Raw genomic sequence first — 20,162 nt, 5'->3', positions numbered from 1 at the left:
ATTTTTCCAGTTTCTGCTATTTCTGTGTATGACCCGGACTGTTGAATGACCATTCTTTTTGCCTGCCTCCTGGAACTGATTATTTGCTCTGCCACTGTACTATTCAACACAGGGGTCTCACACAGGTGAGGGGCTCCAGAATAGAATTTCCGAGTGGAGAAAACTTTTTTTTCTCCAGGTTTTTGTTTTCTCGGATTAGGGTCTGGATCTCGGAGGCTTCAAAGAGATTTGGGTGGGAGAAGCCTCTACCCCTGTCCTCAGGTCTTACCTGACCAAGGCCCCCAAGCCTTATAGTGCTGCCTGCTGCCACCTGAACTGGCCATGCCTATGCCTGCCACCTGAACTGGCCATGACTATGCCTGCTAACTGAACTACTGCCAGGACCAATACTTTGGAATATCCCTGCCTGCTGCCTGGAAAATTCCTGAACATCTCCATTGGCTGCCTGGACCAATGCTTTTCCTGTGCTGGGACCGTATTCGTGCCTGCTAAAACCACAGGTAATCATTATTTTTTTACCATTTGCTCAGCAGAATGTATTTTGGGTTGTAATTCTTGATCTGTACATGCTATGTGTTAGAAGCTGTAACGCTCCTGCGTTTTTATATGGTGTGGATTTTCAGCTGCAGAAATAGTTCCACGTCAGCAGTCATGTAAGAGATATGCTGAGACACCATTCCCAACCTCAATGACTCATCATGTGTGGAAGGTCTTATTTCAGCCAGTAAATACACACAATTAGCAAGCTGGTTCTTAGAGTGACTTTATGCATGTGGTAACACAATGATAAAGGTTGAGTGGAGGTGGTAGGTGATAGACACTTGAAGGTGAGACAGTAGCAGATGGATGCAGGAAGGTTTAGCAATGTTGTATGATAGCAGATGATAGAATAGCAGGTGGACATACAAAAGAGATCAACCCAGTGCAGAAAAGTAGCAGTAGTCTCAAGAGCTAGCAATCTAGTTTATGCAGATGTGATAAACAGTCTCTACTATGCAGAGCTAGATAGTGTAAGCTTAGTATAAGTTTATAGAGAATTCCCCTGTGGGGTACTTAGCACTATTAGCGATACAGCCGAAGGGTGGTTCAGGAGAGGCGGATGATCCAGTAGCGGGATACAGGGATCAGCGCAGCGAGGTTCCGTCAGCGAAGTAAGCTTGCAAGCATGGAAGCTTCAAGCAAGGTTAGCATCCAGATAAGGGTGTTTGAACGAACACATGTGAGTGAGAACCGACGCCTTAAATAGCCATCTAGTCCGGCGCTGAGTGATGACAGCTCCAGTCTTAAAGGTGTATGTGCACCTTTCCAAAAGTAAATGGTAGGGCGCATACACTTGTGGAAAGTGTAATTTAGGGTACCAAAGGTACCGGAACATTACAGAAGCCTGACTGTGCTACTTGGATGTTGGGCCTCTGTATGTGGCCAGGCTGTGGAAAAGTGTCACATGTGGTATCGCCATACTCAGAATGCATTTTGGGGTGTCATTTTTGCTATGTACATGCTTTGTATTAGAAATATCTTAGAAATGGACAACTTTGTGTAAAAAAAAAATACGTTTTTATTTTTTCCACATTTTCCAAAAACTTGTGGAAAAAAATGAAATCTTCAAAAGACTCATAATGCCTCATAGAATATACATTGGGGTGTTTTCTTTCCAAAATGGGGTAATTTTGTGGGTAATTCCATTGTCTTGGTGCTCCAGGGCCTTCAAAAATGTGATAGGTACTCAGGAAATGAAATGTGTAATTTATGCCTTTAGAACGCCTGACCGTGCTACTTGAATGTTGGGCCTCTGTATGTGGCCAGGCTGTGGAAAAGTCTTACACATGTGGTATCGCCATACTCAGGAGGAGTAGCAGAATATATTTTGGGGTGTATTTGTAAGTTTATGTATGTCATGTGTGAGAAATACCTTGTTAATTTAACAATTTTGTGGGGGAAAAAAAAAAAATCTTCATTACCAAAACTATTGTGGCCAAAAAATTGCAACTTCAAAAAACTCACTATGCCTCTTACTAAATACCTTGGACTGTCCTCTTTACAAAAAGTGGTAATTTGGGGGGTATTTGTACTCTCCTGACATTTTAGGGCCTGAAGAAATGAGATAGGTAGTCAGTACATCAGGACTGTTAAATTTTCAATGATACGTAGCCTAGCTTGAGGGCGCTCTAACTTTCACAAAAACCTATTTTCATACACTTATCAGGAATTTTTTTACCAAAGACATGTAGCAGAATACATTCTGGCCTAAATTTATGACAAAATTTGATTTTATTGGATTTCTTTTAAAACAGACAATAGAAAATATAATTTTTTTTTTCTGCTATTTTTTCGCTTATATCACAAAAATAAAAAATCCAGCGGTGAATAAATACCACCAAAAGAAAGCTCTATTTTTGGGAACAAAATGATAGAAAATTCATTTGGGTACAGTGTAGCATGACTGAGTAATTGTGATTCAAAGTGCGAGAGCACCGAAAGCTGAAAATTGGTCTGGGAAGGAAGGGGGTTTAAGTGCCCAGTATTGAGGTGGTTAATCTCAGTATAAATACAGCTGTTTTGTGAAGCCCTCAGAGGTTTGTTAGAGAATCTTAGTTAACAAACAGCATCATGACGGCCAAGGAACACACCAGACAGGTCAGGGATAAAGTTGTAGAGAAGTTTAAATCAGGGTTAGTTTATAAAAAATATCTCAAGCTTTGAACATATCACAGAACACTGTTCAATCCATCATCCGAAAATGGAAAGAGTATGGCACAACTGCAAGCCTACCAAGACATGGCTGTCCACCTAAACTGACAGACCGAGCAAGGAGAGCATTATTCAGAGAGGCAGCCATGGTAACTCTGGAGGAGCTGCAGAGATCCGCAGCTCAGGTGGGAGAATCTGTCCACTGGACAATAATTAGTCGTGCACTCCACAAATCTGGCCTTTATGGAAGAGTGGCAAAAAGAAAGCCATAAGAAGTCCTGTATGCAGTTTGCGAGAAGCCATGTGGGGGACACAGCAAACATGTGGAAGAAGGTGCTCTGGTCAAATGAGACCAAAATTAAACTTTTTGACCTAAAAGCAAAACGCTATGTGTGGCAGAAAACTAACACTGCACATCACCCTGAACACACCATACCCACTGTGAAACATGATGGTGGCAGCACCATGTTGTGGGGATGCTTTTCTTCAGCAGGACAGGAAAGCTGGTCAGAGTTGATGGGAAGGTAGATGGAGCCAAATACAGGGCATTCTCAAAAGAAAACCTGTTAGAGTCTGCAAAAGACTTGGGACTTGGGCAGAGGTTCACCTTCCAGCAGAACAACAACCCTAAACATACAGCCAGAGCTACAATGGAATGTGTTAAAATGGCCGAGTCAAAGTCCAGACCAAAATCCAATTGAGAATCTGTGGCAAGACTTGAAAATTGCTGTTCACAGATGCTCCCTATCCAATCTGACAGAGCTTGAGCTATTTTGCAATGAAGAATGGGCAAAAATGTCACTCTCTAGATGTGCAAAACTGGTAGAGACATACCCAAAAAAACTTGTAGCTTTAATTGCAGCGAAAAGGTAGTTCTACCAAGTATTGACTCCGGGGGGTGGGGCTGAATACAAATGCACTCCACACTTTTCAGATATTTATTTGTAAATATATTTGAAAGCCATTTATTATTTCCTTCCAATTTCACAATTATGTGCCACTTTGTGTTGGTCTATCCCATAAAATCCCAATAAAATGCATTTACATTTTTGGTTGTACAATGACAAAATGTAGAATATTTCAAGGGGCATGAATACTTTTTCAAGGCGCTGTAAATCTAAAGCCAACTTTTTTTAAAAAAAAATGTTAGATTGATATAGAATCAATAAAATCCCATTGTTTGTTTTTGTTTTTTACCATCTGTGTACCATTGATGACAGTCCCTTTACGCCCTGTCCTGTAGACATAGCAGGATGTGAGTGAACATCTCCCTAAAGTGAAGATAAACCTCCTCTTGGACAGTTGCCACAAGAACAAGTGTCCCCATTGGAGGATTTCCCCCCACTAATGCTTTAATAGGGATTTTTCTTCGATTTCATTGCAGGGGCAGTGGTCACCAGGGAAAAAAAAGAGGAAATCTCACTAATAAGGGCATATACAGCAATGAGAACCTAACAGTGACTAGAAAGGATGTCTACCTAGGATTGCAGATACGCCTACACATCTACATTGCATGATGATATAGTACCTGAAGGGGCAAGACTATACAATATCCTCGGTTTTTATTTATGGTTATGGAAAGATGTCTTGGGATTTTTGTTTCCCACGCCATGTTAGCTTTGTGATGTCATGAAAAATATGTGTTATGCTATTGCACTGTATTGCATTAATTCTGTCCTTGCATTCTCAAAAAATAAAGAAAAGAAAACCTTAAAGGGGAACTAATTGCTTACCTCTTTATCCAAACCAAAAATAAAATGGCTTTAGATAAACGTATTCTAGGTCTACAGCCAAGTCTGCTTGACTTAAATCATCGCATTGTATCTGACTGAGATTCTATTTTATCAAATACTGATCAGACAGCTTTTTCATTTAATTTTGGCAGGTTCTTTGGATATAGTATTTTATTTCTTTGTTATTTTTTTTATATGTGGAAGGTTTAAAATATCTGTCTGTGACCCATTTGGGAGAATTTCCCTCAGTTCCTCTCTCTATGGTGCTCATAAAAGAAATGTGGGCTGGAGTTGTCATTGGGACAGAACGTATAGACAATAATAAAAACCCTAAAAGGAAAAAGTTTTTTTTCTTTTTGTCTGTGTCCCTCTTAACAGAAATTGAGGATAAAGCTTCCCAATATAAAGATTGCCTGAGATTTTAAACCTTACTTGGTCTTTGGTCTGTTCAAAATGATATGAAAAGTATTGAACTGAGTAGGGCTGTTATATAGTTGTTGGGGGGTGGGTTGCTTTGTTTGTCGAATTCTCTGCATTCTGGCCATAAATCATTAAGTTCCAATGTGGATTGTTTGAATCCGGAGTTAATAAATAAGTTATATGTGTTAATATGTTTTATTTTGTAAAATATAGTTATGTGGTTTAATACTTTTTGCCTTTAAAAACATAAAAAAGAGATGGAGACTTTTTTTTTATGTGCACATTAATTTTTTTTTTTCGTTTCTGAAGTGTAGCTTCATAGTTACATATAGTAGGTGAGGTTGAATAAAGACAATAGTCCATCTAGTTCAACCTGTGTAGGTGTGTGTGGCTGTAATCATCTCTCATACCCCTGAATGTTCTTCACTTTCAGCTTACCTTTATTTTGTTCAATATATTTTATTTTTCTGTTTTAGTTGCAACAAGCTGCTGAAGTGTCTCAGATGAGAGGAGCACGGGTGGTGTCCCCTGAAGATCTCCTCTTCCTGATGCGCAAAGATAAGGTATTTTTGATAAGCACTTCTATTTGTTTTGCTATCCTATTTTGTTGTGTGATTACAGTCCACAGCTTTTCAAGTTCAATTGTGGGGAAGCCCAAAGAATTAAAAAGAAATGATCTTTGGGCAGGCATAATGTTTGCTGCTTTCTATGTGGCCGCTATAGCAGCTGGGAGTAACTGCATGCCGAAAATCCGCCATGCGGTTTGTACATTCAACGTGCCCGTAGATGGTTAGAATCCCGGTCGATCCCTGCTGAACCAACCTAGATTTGAACCATCTATGGCCGGCTTAAGAATTTGTCACATCAATCATGCAAAGCTTTTACAGATTTGAAAATCTATGTGATAAATCTATGTGCACCTTCTGGTGCTGGAAGCACATATACTTGCCCACTCTCCACTGAGAGTCAACCAGAACTTATAGAGTGGAGGTAACAGCGAGCCTTTTATGGTGTCCTTCAGTCACTAAGAAAGTTAGCTGATCTCTTCAACTCTACTTTATCAGATCAATTAAATAAAACGTTGGGAAAAACTTTTCAATCTGATTGATGACTGTTGTGCTGAATGTGATTTATAGATATTATCATTTTAAAGTGCATTTTTCAGTTTTTTCCATTTCCACAACGAATTTTGGTGTTGTGTAATATGCATTTTGGCTTTGCAGTGATTAACTTTAAATTGCCCTTCCAGTGACAGGAGTCACCTGGGCAAAAAAGTGGGAGTAAATGACTCTTTAGGTGACAGCTTTAGGTGAGATTTTCTTCATCATTTTGACGAATTTGGTTTCGCTCCCTGTTATGCTACTAGGACAAGGAAGTAATGGGGAAAACTGGAGAAGACAGAAAGCTAAAAAAAAAAACTTTTTTTGGTTCTGCCCCTTCTTCACTCAATCCAAAAATCTCTACAAAATACCTCAGTTCCACATTACATTGTTCAACTTTACTAGGATTAAGAAAAAATCCTGCAAAAAAAAAAAAAAATAATCTGTCAGCATACAAATTTAAATGCAAGGAGGAGTATGCCACCTACTGCCTCAATCTATTTTGTTTATAAGTTATTGGTTCAGTGAGCACCGATAGTATATCTTTCCCAATATTCTGGCACTCCAAGAGGAGAGATACAGCTCCCCTACAATGCAGCAACTCTGCCCATCCCCCATGTCCCAGCCATTCTGCTGACAACGGCTGGGACATGGGAGTCTATGGCTGACAGCATAGTTCCCTGACTTCAAGGCCTTTTTGTTAAGCACTTCCTTACACAGGGAAGCCAGAGCTGCAGAAATACTGTGACTGAACCAGATAAAAAAAAGTATACAGATCTATTTTTTACAGGTTATGTAGGAGGAGGAGGGTGAATATTTTTAAAAATAGTTAGCATTAGGCTTTGCTACTAGTTTAACGTTTAGTGCAGCCATTCTCAACCATGGTTCCAATAAACCCTACAGTTTCTCCTGAGGTTTATAGAGGCTCCATAAGCTGTGGCTGATTGACCTTTTATTTCATGGTGCCTGCACCACTTAGCAAAGCCAACAGCATGACACCAGAGATCTTTTTAGTTGTCTATAAGGGTGGTTTTCTGACCAATACTGTAAGGGGGGGGGCATTCTTCCAGTAGATTTCCAATAATTGGTTCCCTGAAACCTAGAAAGTATTGTAAGGGTTCCTTTGGGGTTAAAAGGTTTGGAAAGGCTGTCAGAATACAGTGATTAGTGTTGCTGGCTGTCAGGAAAAACCTGACAGGCTGGTTGTACAGAAGTCGATCGGTAGATTGACTCCAGTACAACCAGCCTGCCCATAAAATTTGACTGGTCCCTGCTGAACGGGCAGCATTTCAGTCCATGAATGGCCACCTTTAAAGTTAAGGTCAAAGTTAGACTTGGTATTTGACGTTAAGTTTTTGGAACACATTTAAAGTTTAAGCGTTAGGAGGGAGGTTAAAGCCTAGTACAGAGACAAATGCAAATGAGCCGCTCAGGCGAGGATCTATAATCAGGTGCAGGTCAGATCTGTAGTCTCCAGCAGTATCTTCTTTTTTTTCAAATTTTATCTTTATTTATTTAAGTTCAGTTACATATATAGTCTGTACATTTACAATTCATCTTTAAATCCCCCATTCTATAATAACAAAGTCACATATTAATTCTTCTGGGGATATCTTCCTAAATATAATTATAACCGATCTCAAAGCACCTTTTCTTACTTTTTCCTTCTCTACTACTCACCCAAATACACCCTAATAAACCCTAACCCCCCCAAAAAAAAAAAAAATTGGAGACCATCAAACTCCAAACTTCCATTAATCTTATATCAGATATTCCTTTTCCATCACTTGTTTTTTATTCCGTGATTAAAGATTGACACTCCTCCGAGTTGACATAGTCATTCCAGTATCTCCATTTCTCCCTATATTTATCTGTCTGATGGTGGGTGTGTGGATAAAACTAGATTTTCTAATTTATTTATTTCTTCTACTTTTTTTATCCACATATTAACATTGGGAGGGTCTACCTCTCCAGCAGTATCTTCAAACACAAAGTGATGACCGCACACCGATGTAAATGAACATGTGAAATTTATTCAACACTGTAGATCCAAAACTGGACATCAAAACATCACGGACAAGGACAAAAGGTTGCCGCGTTTCCCGAGTTTACACTTGCTTACTCATAACCGTGGTTATGAGTAAGCGAGTGTAAACTCGGGAAATGTGGCAACCTTTTGTCCTTGTCCATGGTGTTTTTATGTCCAGTTTGGATCTACAGTGGTGAATAAACTTCACATGTTCATTTACATCGGTGTGCAGTCATCACTTTGTGTTTAAAGATAAAGCCTAGTACACACAACCAGAAAATCGTATGAAAAATACCACTTTCTAAGCGATCGTATGGTAATCTGATCGTTAGTACACAGCTTTCGTCCGAAGGGACAAACATGAAAATTTTTCTCGTACTATTTTCATTTAATCAGTACAGTTTTCATCGATAAATACAATACATTGCATCACTTCTAAATTTTTATTCTGTCCTATGGAATTTTTGTATCTTTAGTAACCTCTTCATATTCGATATGGAGACTAGCATGCAAAAAAAAAAGATGATCATTTGTCCGATAATCTCATCAAATGTACCAGGCTTTAGGCCTCATTTTAAAGAGTAGCTTAAACCTCGGCTCCAGATTTTAAACCCCCCTCCCACCACCACCACAAATATTTATAAATTAAAGTAGATATACCTTTTTTCCAGCAGTTTTCTGGACTGTTTGATGACCTTCCTCCTATTCTATGATGATGGTGAGTGGTCCTTACTCCTGGGCAGCTTACGTGATATTGTATAAGCACCGTTCTATCCATGAGTACCATGAGCCCAGGTGGGCATGATGAAACACCCCAAGGGTGAGTGCATGGCAGCCTTGCTTCACAGAATATGAGTTCACTGATTGTCATTCAACCCAGAAGAGGACCATTGCTGGATCACAGACTAATGTGTCTGTTGAGACAGTGCCAGCAAGGAGGATAAGTATTGCCGTGTAAGCAGAATTTTTTATTCTTATTACTGCTGGCCTCTAAGTGATAAACTTTCAGGTGAGAACATGGGAGGTTTATATGTTAAGGTGCGCATTAGTGTCAGTGATAGTTTAAATGTTTGATGATGTTAAAGGATTTTTATTTGTCATTCCCTAAAGAGCTCTGAGCTGGCCTTTCTGACACTAAAACTAACATATCAAGTAGATGACATTTTATTTTAAAGTGTTTTGCTATCCATAAGTGAACTGTATACTGAAGGATATTGTTGCCTCTGAAAAATGCTAACTGCCTGGCAGTCATGCCTGCTGTTATCTGTGTGTGTATGTGTGTTTAAGCTCGTCTCTTTTGTCAGTTAAAGATTAATGCAGCAGCTTTGCTGTTTTTCTCTCTGGAAAGAAATCTTATCTTGGCTGATTTGACTTATTGCAGTCACTGTTTTCCCCTTGTTCTACAGAAAAAGCTAAAACGGTTACTGAAATACATGGTGTTCCGGGACTACAAATCCAAAGTCCTGAAGGCAGTAGAGGAAGAAGATATTGAAGGTAAGTTTTCTTTTTAGTGCTCCACTGACATAATAAACAGCTAAAGAGGAAAAAAAATAGTTTCAGTAGTAGTAGTCAGTCACATTTAGTTGTTCTGAAAGCTTTTTCAAGCCACTTTCTCAGTATAAATGACCATTAGGAAGATTCCCCAGTGTAAGTACAGACACCTTTATCCAAACACCATGGAATATGTCAAGACAGATGTTGATTGTCCAAAAGGTGTGTAGTGTGAAACTTATCAACCTTTTCTAGTTACATAATCCTATCCTTGTATATTGGAGGATTAACACCCATGCAGACTCCACACAAAAATGGATGGAATTATGTACAGTATTTAGAACAGAATGGTTCCACAACTTTCCCACCTCCCATTCTGCTCTTGGACAATCAACACCTGCCTTACCATGGTGCCTGGATGAAGGGGTCTGTGATACCTGTGTGGATAGCCACTATTCAGCCATACCATTATGACCACACACCATAACATGACCACACACAGCCGAGTCCCGCTGTCTGTGCCAATGGACGCAGCAGCGGGACTCGGGAGCGAGCCTGCACGGGTGCCCCTGGGGAAAGCGGCTTGTCATGGGGGCACCCGATGAAGAGGCAGGGCACCCCAGAAGAGGAGGATTGGCGCTTCTCTGTGAAAAACATTTGCACAGAGCAGGTAAGTATAGGCATGTTCTTCATTTTTGTCTCTTTTATATAAAAATAACAGTTTACAACCCCTTTTAAGGTACTTACACCCGTTACAATTAAATATGCAGTTAATATTATGCAGCTACAAGCAATTATTCACAGTCAAGGTTAAAAATATTTTTAGCATGTTATTTCAATTTGAGAAATGTTAGTTTTTTTTTCACTCTTTAGAGCAGGAGAGAAAGGATCTACCATTTGGTAGGCTGGTTGTAAGACAGATACGCACACCAAGCTTGTTATAAGGGAGCTGTTTCCTTTCATGGATGTTTTCTTAAACTGGGACTGATTAAGCCAGTAATTGATTTCAGCGTGTGTAATTTCAGTGTGGTGACAATGGGCAGAAGGGGTAGCTTTGAAGCTGATCACAGAGGACAGCTGCTTGTGCATTATGCAGGAATCCTGCAGCACAGGCTGTGCAGACATCGGCACCGAGAGGTGTTCCATGTGTGTTTCCATGCCAGAATCTGTGCCAACAGAATGGCTCATGGAGTGTAATAATTTCCTTTATGGTTCACTGATTATTCAGCTTTTTGTGGTTACAAATGAAATAAAATGCCAGTACATCTCTTTCATTCATAACCTACTTGGGAAGAATGATACAAAGTAACTGGTTGCTATAGTCAACATTGATGCTTTTAAGCCTTTTCAAATCAAGTTCTTCGTTCTTAAAGAGTAACTCCACTTTTGTTGAAAAAAAAAAAAAAATTCCCCTCTGGGTAATCTATGTACATTGCAGGGATTTTAACAAGCTTTGTTGCAGATTGTTTGTGTTGCTGTGTTGCTTTTGTTATTCTAGAAATAGTTGTTTGTGTCCATGCGCAGAGTGAATCTGCATGGGATTGGTTTAATAATTATCAATCAGATGCTACACCTGCAGGGCTCTAACAAGGAATTTGTAGGGTTTACATCCCTTTTGACGTGATTTCCCTTTGGAAGTATCACCAAAAATGCAATTTTTGTTGCAGGGGATGCTCAAAATCTAGTTTGTATCTTAGCGCAGACTTCTGGGAAAATCATTAAGCCAATCACAAGAGCAGGAAATTAAATATCTGGGTGGCGTTCAGTACACCATCTGTATACAGAATGTCTTCAGGTAGCTATAGTGCGTTGCATTTTACAGAAAGTTGCAGTGCTGAAAATTGAAAAGGAAAGGTAATTTTTAGTGACATTCAATTGCAATATGCCTTGAGTCGCAATTGTATATGTTATATTTTTTATTTGCTAATTTTTTCCCCACAAGAAAGTGGAGTTACCCTCTGGCACATATTTAAACACATAAATGTAAAATTTTGCAGCCTATAGTACTTAAAGCGGAGTTCCAGCCATTTCGTTTTTATTAAAAGACAGCAACTACAAAAAGTGACATGCCAAATGTGGTGTGTCAGGGGGTCAGGAGTCCTTAAAGCGAAAGTTCCACTTTTGAGTGTAATGTACCAAAATCACACCTGAGCGAAGCATGTGACTACTTTCTCTATACAGGAGGCATTTTGAAGCTGTGATTACCAATAAAGGATTTTGTACCAAGTATTAAATACATTTCAATTAGCTTGTTCAATACTTTTTCCTTGTGTCATTCCATTTTATTAAACGTCAATTAATTTCTAAACTTATTTCTTTTGGTTTCTTTGTATGTATGGATTGCATGGGTTGTTACTGACTTGGTAAAAATTTCACGTCAATAACACCTTCAGAAATATATTTACCTAGATAAAAGGTGATGTGGTCAATACTTATTTTGCCTGCTGTATACTTTGCTATATAATAAGTTAGCACAGTGATTCTCAACCTTTTTCCAGTCAGGGCGCCTTTGAAAAGTATTTTGAGCCTTGAGGCACCCCTGTTCAAGGCATGGTTTACGTTACTGTATCTCGCCGAACACCTGCAAAATCCTGCTTGTTCTGACACATACACAAATGGTCTGCTCTTTAGGGGCACCATTTATTCTTACTGATACCCCACATATTGACAAATGTGGGGGGATTTTGGTGTGGCGGAATTTTAAAAGGGTTAGGGACTTCTTTCCCTGCATTTCTATGGGTAGGGAAGCCTTTGGAAATCGGCTGCCCTACAGCCACACAGATGTGAACCCCAAGGGCTTGTTCACATGTCAGGTTGGATGGGTGGTAAAACAACATGGTTGAGCTGTTTTTACCACCCCCAACTGCTCCCCCTTTAGCTGCAGAGGCAGCAGCTGGGGGTTTACACATGCTGTGGCTGCAGCTGGAGGTATACCCAGGGTGAATGGGGCTGCACTGCAGCTACCCCGCAACTGTGTGTATTGCACAGTTGCAGTGCAGTGATGCTGCATATACAGGCTTAAAACAGGTGGTGAGAAGACAACATATTGCCTCTTTACCGCCTGTCGGATGCCTCTGAAAAGCATTTTTCTCTAGCGCTCATTGACAGACGTAGTCCTCGGTGATACACCACCTTCGGGTTATGTTGCCTCCACAGGAGCAGGACTAGACAGGAAATTAAAAAGCTCTGGCCACACCCCAGGGGCAGTCCCAGAGGGTATATCCTCTCTCTCTCTGCCTCAGCAAATCAGTTATTTTCTGTCTAGTTAGGAGTAAGGACCTAGATACCTTGCTGGGATCTTAGGTCCTGGCAAGAATTTTTTCTTAAAGGATTTTTTTAGACAGCTTTTTTCTCCAGTGTTCCTGTGAGATCTTCAAGCAAGAAAGCTGAACTGGGCGACGGGCTGGATGTTGAGATCCGGTGGTCACCCCAGTTCAGCCTACGAGCGCGTGCAGGCCATAGCTCCGCGCTGGGTCGGCCGCGACAAAGTCCCATTAAAGGACTGACCCCGCGAGTTAAACGTCTCGCTGAAACGCCAAAGACCATGAGTCACGGCGTCCATATCGGTCGACAGCCCTCCCGCCCCGGTGGAGAGGGGTACTGTCAGGAGTTGGTGCCCGCCTGGTTCCGGTATGGTGAGTAGTATGTTCCCCCTTTCCCCCTGACGGGTTTTGTGGTGAACGCGGGCCCCTCTCTGTATGGTAAGATAGAGTCCCTTTCTATCCTACAACATGACACAGATCCTCCTACTTTGAGTGTGATTTTATGTGTGCAAAAAGCCAGGAGGCTTGGTTTGGGAGCTAACAATCTAATTGTATACATGTTTTAAAGATGTAATCTGTGGCATTCTGGGAATCTTACGGTGATAAGAATAAGCTACCTACCAGTCAGAAGCCACGGACATGTAGACTGCCTTCCTAATCAGATCTCCAGCTATTAGCAGGCCTCCCGAACGGCCATGCGGTCCGCCAGGGCCGGTACCGCCAACCACGCCATATCCCCATGCAGTGAGAGTGTTGTGTGCCCTGCAGCACACCGCTATTCAGTACGGGCCGCCGCCATTTTTTTTTTTTGCTGGATCGCACGAGCCGCCATTTTGGCGTAGCCTCGTGTCTCCAGCATGGGGGCGGCCATGTTTGAGGTGATCCAAACACCTCGTGGAGCTTGGGGGAGGCGCCGGAAGGCGTACAGAGGGGCGGAGCCGCCTCCTTTTTTCCTGGGCAGCCAGCCAAAAGACTTCCTGTTTGTCAAGACAGCGCTGTAACCTGTTGCAGTTAAACTCTGAGCATCAAGTGGTGAGCCTGGGGGTCTATCTCTCTCTCTCTCTCGATCGATAGGGATCCCTAGCAGGTAACACTAAGGGGCTTTTGTGGCGCTGGGGGTCGAAGAAAAAAAAAAAAAAAAAAAGTTTTATTTTTTGAATTATATTATCCAGGAAGTAACTGGAATTATCATGGACCCTGCCACACATATTCCCCCACCTGTTTCCCTCGAGGGGGCCACGGGACCCGCCGGTGCACAGAGTATAGAGTCATTTACAGCAATTTTGGAGTCTATGGTGGCTCGGGTGGAGGCGGCCTGTCAGGGACGGGGGTCAAGGAAGCGACCCCCGCCTACCCCTATACCATCTGACACCTCTGATTCAGATTCAGAGGTGGTCACGGCAATTGCAGGTTCCTCTGCAAGGGCTGTTATCCCAGGTAAAGCCCCCTCAGACAGTGAGGAGGACGCTTCTTCTCCTGCTATTATTCAGGAAGAAGCATTGGTGGACGCACTAGTTGTGGCAGTGCAGGAAACCTTAAAACTTGAGGCTTTACCGGCAGAGGCAACTGAAACAGAGATTCCTTTTGGTACTAATAAGCCCATCAAGACGATGAAGGCTTTTTCTGTACCTAAATGTTTCGGTAATCAGATTAAAGGAGAATGGGAGCATTCTAAACGTACCTTTACTATTTCCAAGCGTATTGCTAGACGCTATCCGTTTGAGGAATCCATCATTAAGAGATGGACGGTACCACCAGTCGTGGATCCGCCTATTTCCAGGCTGAATAAAGCCACGGTTATTCCAGTGAAGGACACTTCGTCCTTTAAGGATCCGGTGGATCGAAAGATGGAAGCAGAGTCCCGCACCATCTTCTCTCTGATAGGGTCAGCTTTTAGACCAGTAATTGTTATTGGTCTAGTTTCCCAGACACTTACGGAATGGGCGAAAATGGTACGCCAAGATCTTAGGGGAAAAGATATTCCCCAGGAGACATCTGATTTGATGGAACAGATTATACAAGGGCTACAGTTTATCTGTGACGCAGCCTTGGACACTACTCCCTTATTAGGGCATGCATCTAAGACAGCGGTGATCCTCAGACGTGTGCTATGGTTAAAATGCTGGTCAGCTGACCTAGGTTCCAAGAAGACCTTGACAAATCTCCCCTTTCAGGGGAATCGTCTATTTGGGGCCAACCTAGATGAAATCATTAAGGATGCCACTGGGGGCAAGAGCACTTTTTTGCCACAGGCTGCTAAAGCTAAGGGACCTCGCAACAAGCGAGGACCTTTCTTTACCGCCCATAAAGGGCGCCCGGCTGGTACTAGCGGGAAAGGCAAGACTCCTCCAGGAGGGTTCAAGAAGGGGACCAACCCAGCCAAACCCGAAGCAAAGGAGTACACAGCCTGAAGGTGCGCCCCCACCCGGTTTCAGGGTGGGGGGACGTTTTCACCGGTATTCAGGACATTAGATCGAGCATCAACCACTACTACCGGTGCGATTCTTCCCTTCCAACATTTAAGTTCTACAGGAAGCGGTAGTTACCGTTCCCTGAATAGATCTTTTCCTTTACCTTTTCCCAAGATTAGTCCCGATACCTCACAGGAATCGGATCTGGTTGACCAGATAGGCCAAGTAGCCTCTAGTCGGGTGACTTCGGTCCCTGAGGTTCAACCAGAAAAGATCACCTTTCCTGATAACTATCAGGTAACTGATAAATGTGTGGGAACAGAAAACGACCAGACTTTCTCGGATGGTCGGGGCCAGATACTTCTAGGGACGCCTGGTTCAGATTCAATCAGCGCCAGTGGTCCTAGAGATTCTAGGCTGGCCTCCTCAAGCCGGCCTGGCCGACTTGGACATGTTAGTCGTACACGTTCCGTGGGAACTTTGTCTCAGGGAGTGTCTGTGGTCTCAAGGACCAATTTACCATCATGCTTTACAGTCGCTGGGTTTAATGGCCTGGCCATTGAGACCCAAGTACTGAAGGACAGAGGTTTGTCAGCTTCAGTCATTCCTACCCTTATTAAAGCAAGGAAAGCGACTTCCAGCAAAGTCTATTATCACACATGGAAAACTTATATTGCGTGGTGCGAATCTTTAGGATTTCCTCCACGTACCTATTCGGTGTCTCGAATATTGGCCTTTTTGCAACAAGGGGTTGAGCAGAAGCTAGCCTTGAGCACCATCAAGGGTCAAGTTTCAGCATTAGCAATCTTCTTTCAGAAGCCTTTAGCTACCAAATCCTTGGTGCAGAATTTCATCCAGGGGGTGCGGCACCTGGCTCCTCCAGTCCGCGCACCCTTACCGCCTTGGGATCTTAATTTGGTTTTGTCGGTTCTACAGAAACCTCCCTTTGAAAACATCAGGGAGATTCCCTTGCTTACTTTATCCCAGAAGGTGGCCTTCTTGGTGGCTATTACTTCTGCTCGCAGGGTGTCAGAACTGGCTGCATTATCATGCCAGTCCCCATACCTAGTGATTCATAGGGATAAGGTAGTACTTCATCCTAAGCCATCTTTTCTTCCCAAGGTGGTTTCAGATTTTCATCTGAATGAAGATATTGTACTACCTTCCTTGTGTCCTCAGCCCAAGCATCATCGGGAACATGCGTTGCATTCCTTAGATGTGGTTCGGGCAATCAGGGTATACCTGAAAGCTACGGAATCATTCCGTAAGACGGATTCACTTTTGTGATCACGGATGGTCCCAGAAAGGGTTTGCCTGCATCTGCCGCGACCATTGCCAAATGGATTAGACAAGCGGTGGTACAGGCTTATTCTATTAAGGGTCAGAGTCCTCCGTTCCCTGTTAGGGCGCACTCCACTCGAGCGCTCAGTACTTCCTGGGCCTTTCGCCATCAGGCGTCAGTGGTCCAGGTATGTAAGGCGGCCACCTGGTCGTCAGTACATACCTTTACAAAATTCTATAAAATTGATGTGACGGCATCGGCGGATGCCTCATTTGGCCGCAAGGTTTTGCAGGCCGCAATTTGAGGAGACCGGTGGTCTACCTCGAGGGTTTTTTTCTGTTTGAAAAAAAAAAAAAAAATTGTTTTCTCTTTTTTTTGTTGAGTCTCATCATTAAGGATGAGCATTGTAAACTTCTAGTTGGCACCGGTTGGGCCTTCTAGATTGGGATTTGATTTCCATTTTCCCACCCCTCAGTTGTGATACTGCTCTGGGACGTCCCGAAGGTGGTGTATCACCGAGGACTACGTCTGTCAATGAGCGCTAGAGAAAAATGGATTTTTGTAAAATCTTACCGTAAAATCCTTTTCTCTTAGCTCATTGACAGACGTAGTCCCCGCCCCTCTGTTTTTTTGAGTTGGGTTAAAATCTCTAAAGACTGCTTTTTCACATAACTGATTTGCTGAGGCAGAGAGAGAGAGGATATACCCTCTGGGACTGCCCCTGGGGTGTGGCCAGAGCTTTTTAATTTCCTGTCTAGTCCTGCTCCTGTGGAGGCAACATAACCCGAAGGTGGTGTATCACCGAGGACTACGTCTGTCAATGAGCTAAGAGAAAAGGATTTTACGGTAAGATTTTACAAAAATCCATTTATTGCTTTTCAGAGGAACAGCAGCCCTTCCTGCTGTCACAAACAGGCCTTACAAAAGCAGTTCTGATGGCACAGGAATACGGAGGTTAGGATTAAAAGTGACATACATACACACTTACCTTTCCTCTGCATTTGTAGCTTAATAACCTTGGATCATAAGCTTTTTTTTCTGACCTTTGTTGCGTACAAGTTAAAATCCATATTTTTTTTGCTAGAAAATTACTTAAAACCCCCAAACATATATATATATATATATATATATATATATATATATATTTAGCAGAGACCCTGGAGAATAAAATGTTGCAATATTTTATGTCACAGGGTATTTTCGCAACGATCTTTCAAATGCAATTTCTTGGTAAGAAATACACATTCATGATTGAAAAAAAAAACAAAACTGAAAAGTTAGCCCAATTTTTTTGTATAATGTGAAAGATGATGTTACACCGAGTAAATAGATACCTAACATGTCATGCTTTAAAATTGCGCATACTAGTGGAATGGCAACAAACTTCAGTTTTTAAAAATCTCCATAGGTGACGCTTTAAAAAGTTTATACGTTTACCTGTTTGGAGTTGCAGAGGAGGTCTTGTGCTATAATTATTGCTCTCGCTGTAACAATTGCGGCGATACCTCACGTGTGGTTTGAACACAGTTTTTATATGTGGGCGCGACTTGCATATGCGTTGCCTTCTGTGCGCAAGCATGGAGGGACAAGGTGCTTTAATTTTTTTTTTCCCTTAATTATTTTATTTTATTTTTGCATTATTATTTTAAAAAACATTTTTTGATCACTTTTATTGCTGTCACAAGGAATGTAGGAATGTAAACTTCCCTTGGGACAGTAATAGGCAGTGACAAGTGCTCTTTATGGAGGGATCTGAAGTCTAAACAACCCCAAATCCCACCTCTGCACTTAAAAGCATTCAAAATGCCAACTTTGGCTGTTCTAAATGCTGCCATTTTTTTTTTTTTTAAATCTGGTGCCTTTAAGGCTCCAGTACCCAGAAGTGATGTCATGACATCGCTTCCGGATTTTTACATCAGAGACCCGATCAGAGCAGAAGTTGAGCTTTATTCAGGTCTTCGACCAGCCGGCGGACGTGCTGGTTGGACGGGAGACCCAGGCAAGCTGCGAAAGGCGGCGGGAGGAGGGAAGGACGTCCCCTCCCGCTCCTTGTCATGACAGCCGCATCGGTTGTCATTACAAGAAAGCCGACCGTCGGCTCTAAACAACGGTGCCATCCCCCTGAAGCCGAGGCCACATATTTGCGCTCCATCAGTGCTAAGGGGTTAAAGGGGAGTCGTTGGGGGGGACAGTAAAACCATGGCTCAACTGCATGTTTTACCACACACCAACCACAAGTCCTTAAAGTAGAACTATAGGCAGAACTTTTTTTGATATAGTAAGGGAGGGTTATAACCCTTTTTAAAAAAAATTTCGCCATCAGTGTCTTATTGTGGAGATTTGGCTTCACTTCCTGTCCCATAGCCAAACAGAAAGTGAGAGGAAATCCTTGGGGACCCCTACAATAGTTTATATAACGTACGTTAAAAGGAAAAATATGACATAGAACAAAATAGAAAACAAAAAGTAGAAAAATATTTAAAGGACTCAAAATTGCCCAAAATAGCAACTGATAAATTAACATCATTAGAAACATCAATTTCCCAAGAAGAGGTAAGGGAAGCTTTAAAAAACTCTCTGATCAGGAAAAGTCCTGGCTCCGATGAGTATACAATCCGTTATTCCAAAAGGTTCAAAGAAATATTGGTCCCAAAACTCTGCTTACACATAAATGAGATAGGAAAAAAGGGGGCGATGAGAGAAGAATCGTTACAGGCTCATATAACGGTATTGCCTAAAGAAGGAAAAAAGGCAAGCTTTTGTTCCCTTTATAGACCTATAGCACTAGGAAATGCGGACACAAAATCAGGGCTGTAGAGTCAGTAGATAAATGTTCCGACTCCTCCGTTTTTTGTACTTCCGACTCCTCTGTATTAATATGCGAATGTATTTTATACATTCCTTGAAGGAAAGAAAGGCAACATACATGTCATTACCACAGGACTACTTGCTGGGAAGCCAACAGTCTACTGTATTGCACAGTTTAAGCAAAAGACAAACACAATGAAAACACTGGTTCTGTAACGCTTATGCGACGCCGCTTTCCTTTAGCAACTTCCATTTTGTCTAAGAAGGAATCAAAGTCTAATTCTTCGTTTGAAGAAAATGATCCTGAGTTATCACTATTGCTTAAAAGAACTGCATCCTGTGGAGGTATTTCAGGTCGTAATCCCTTCATGCGAACTGCTTACATCAGAGAGGGCCTCTTTCCCAGTAGCAGTCTGTTCACTGTTCAACAAAAGTCGGCTCATTGGGTCGACATAAATAGCCGCTAACAAGATTTCATTTTCCAGCAAAAGACTCTCTTTTCATCATTGAAGATGCAATGCCCTCAGCTATTAACCATTTTTGTTCAGGCGATATAACAGGCTCTTCCATTCCAAGAGGAATTTACCCGGGGTTAGATCGTCACATTGCAACTTCTTGGTGACAGTGAAGGGGTGAGAAAGAAGGTTCTCCAGCTCTTTTGTTTGTGTCCACTGGCTTTCAGTTAATGCAAGATTTTCATTGTCCATTTCTTCTATGAATTCTTTAAGTTCAAGCAAACGCTTCACCATTAAATAAGTGCTTCCCCAGCTTGTTGTTTGATCCAAAATGGCTCCTTTTCCTGCACGTGTTTTCAAAATTGCATCTGTTTTCGGGGCCCTGGCTGCAACAGTTACTTGCCGTAATTTCCAATTAGTGTAGCTGCATGGCGATCTTTTAATCCATCTCTCATGGCAAGTTGCAGTGTATGAACAGC

General features: G+C 41.9%; 1 protein-coding gene across 1 annotated transcript in view; it reads left to right on the top strand.

The window, feature by feature from the left end:
• SUPT3H (SPT3 homolog, SAGA and STAGA complex component) overlaps positions 1 to 20,162 on the top strand; it is an 883,959-nt gene that overhangs the window by 513,744 nt on the left and 350,053 nt on the right. Inside the window, exons 4-5 of the mRNA XM_082250036.1 lie at positions 5,321 to 5,407; positions 9,380 to 9,467. Of these exons, the coding sequence (XP_082106162.1) occupies positions 5,321 to 5,407; positions 9,380 to 9,467 (175 nt within the window). The remainder of the gene's footprint in view (positions 1 to 5,320; positions 5,408 to 9,379; positions 9,468 to 20,162) is intronic.

This window comes from Pelophylax lessonae, assembly GCF_965119305.1.
Source record: "Pelophylax lessonae genome assembly, chromosome: 3".
NCBI classification, from domain to species: domain Eukaryota; kingdom Metazoa; phylum Chordata; class Amphibia; order Anura; family Ranidae; genus Pelophylax; species Pelophylax lessonae.
Note: the sequence above shows the minus strand (reverse complement) of the source record. Positions and strands in the feature narration are given on the sequence as shown.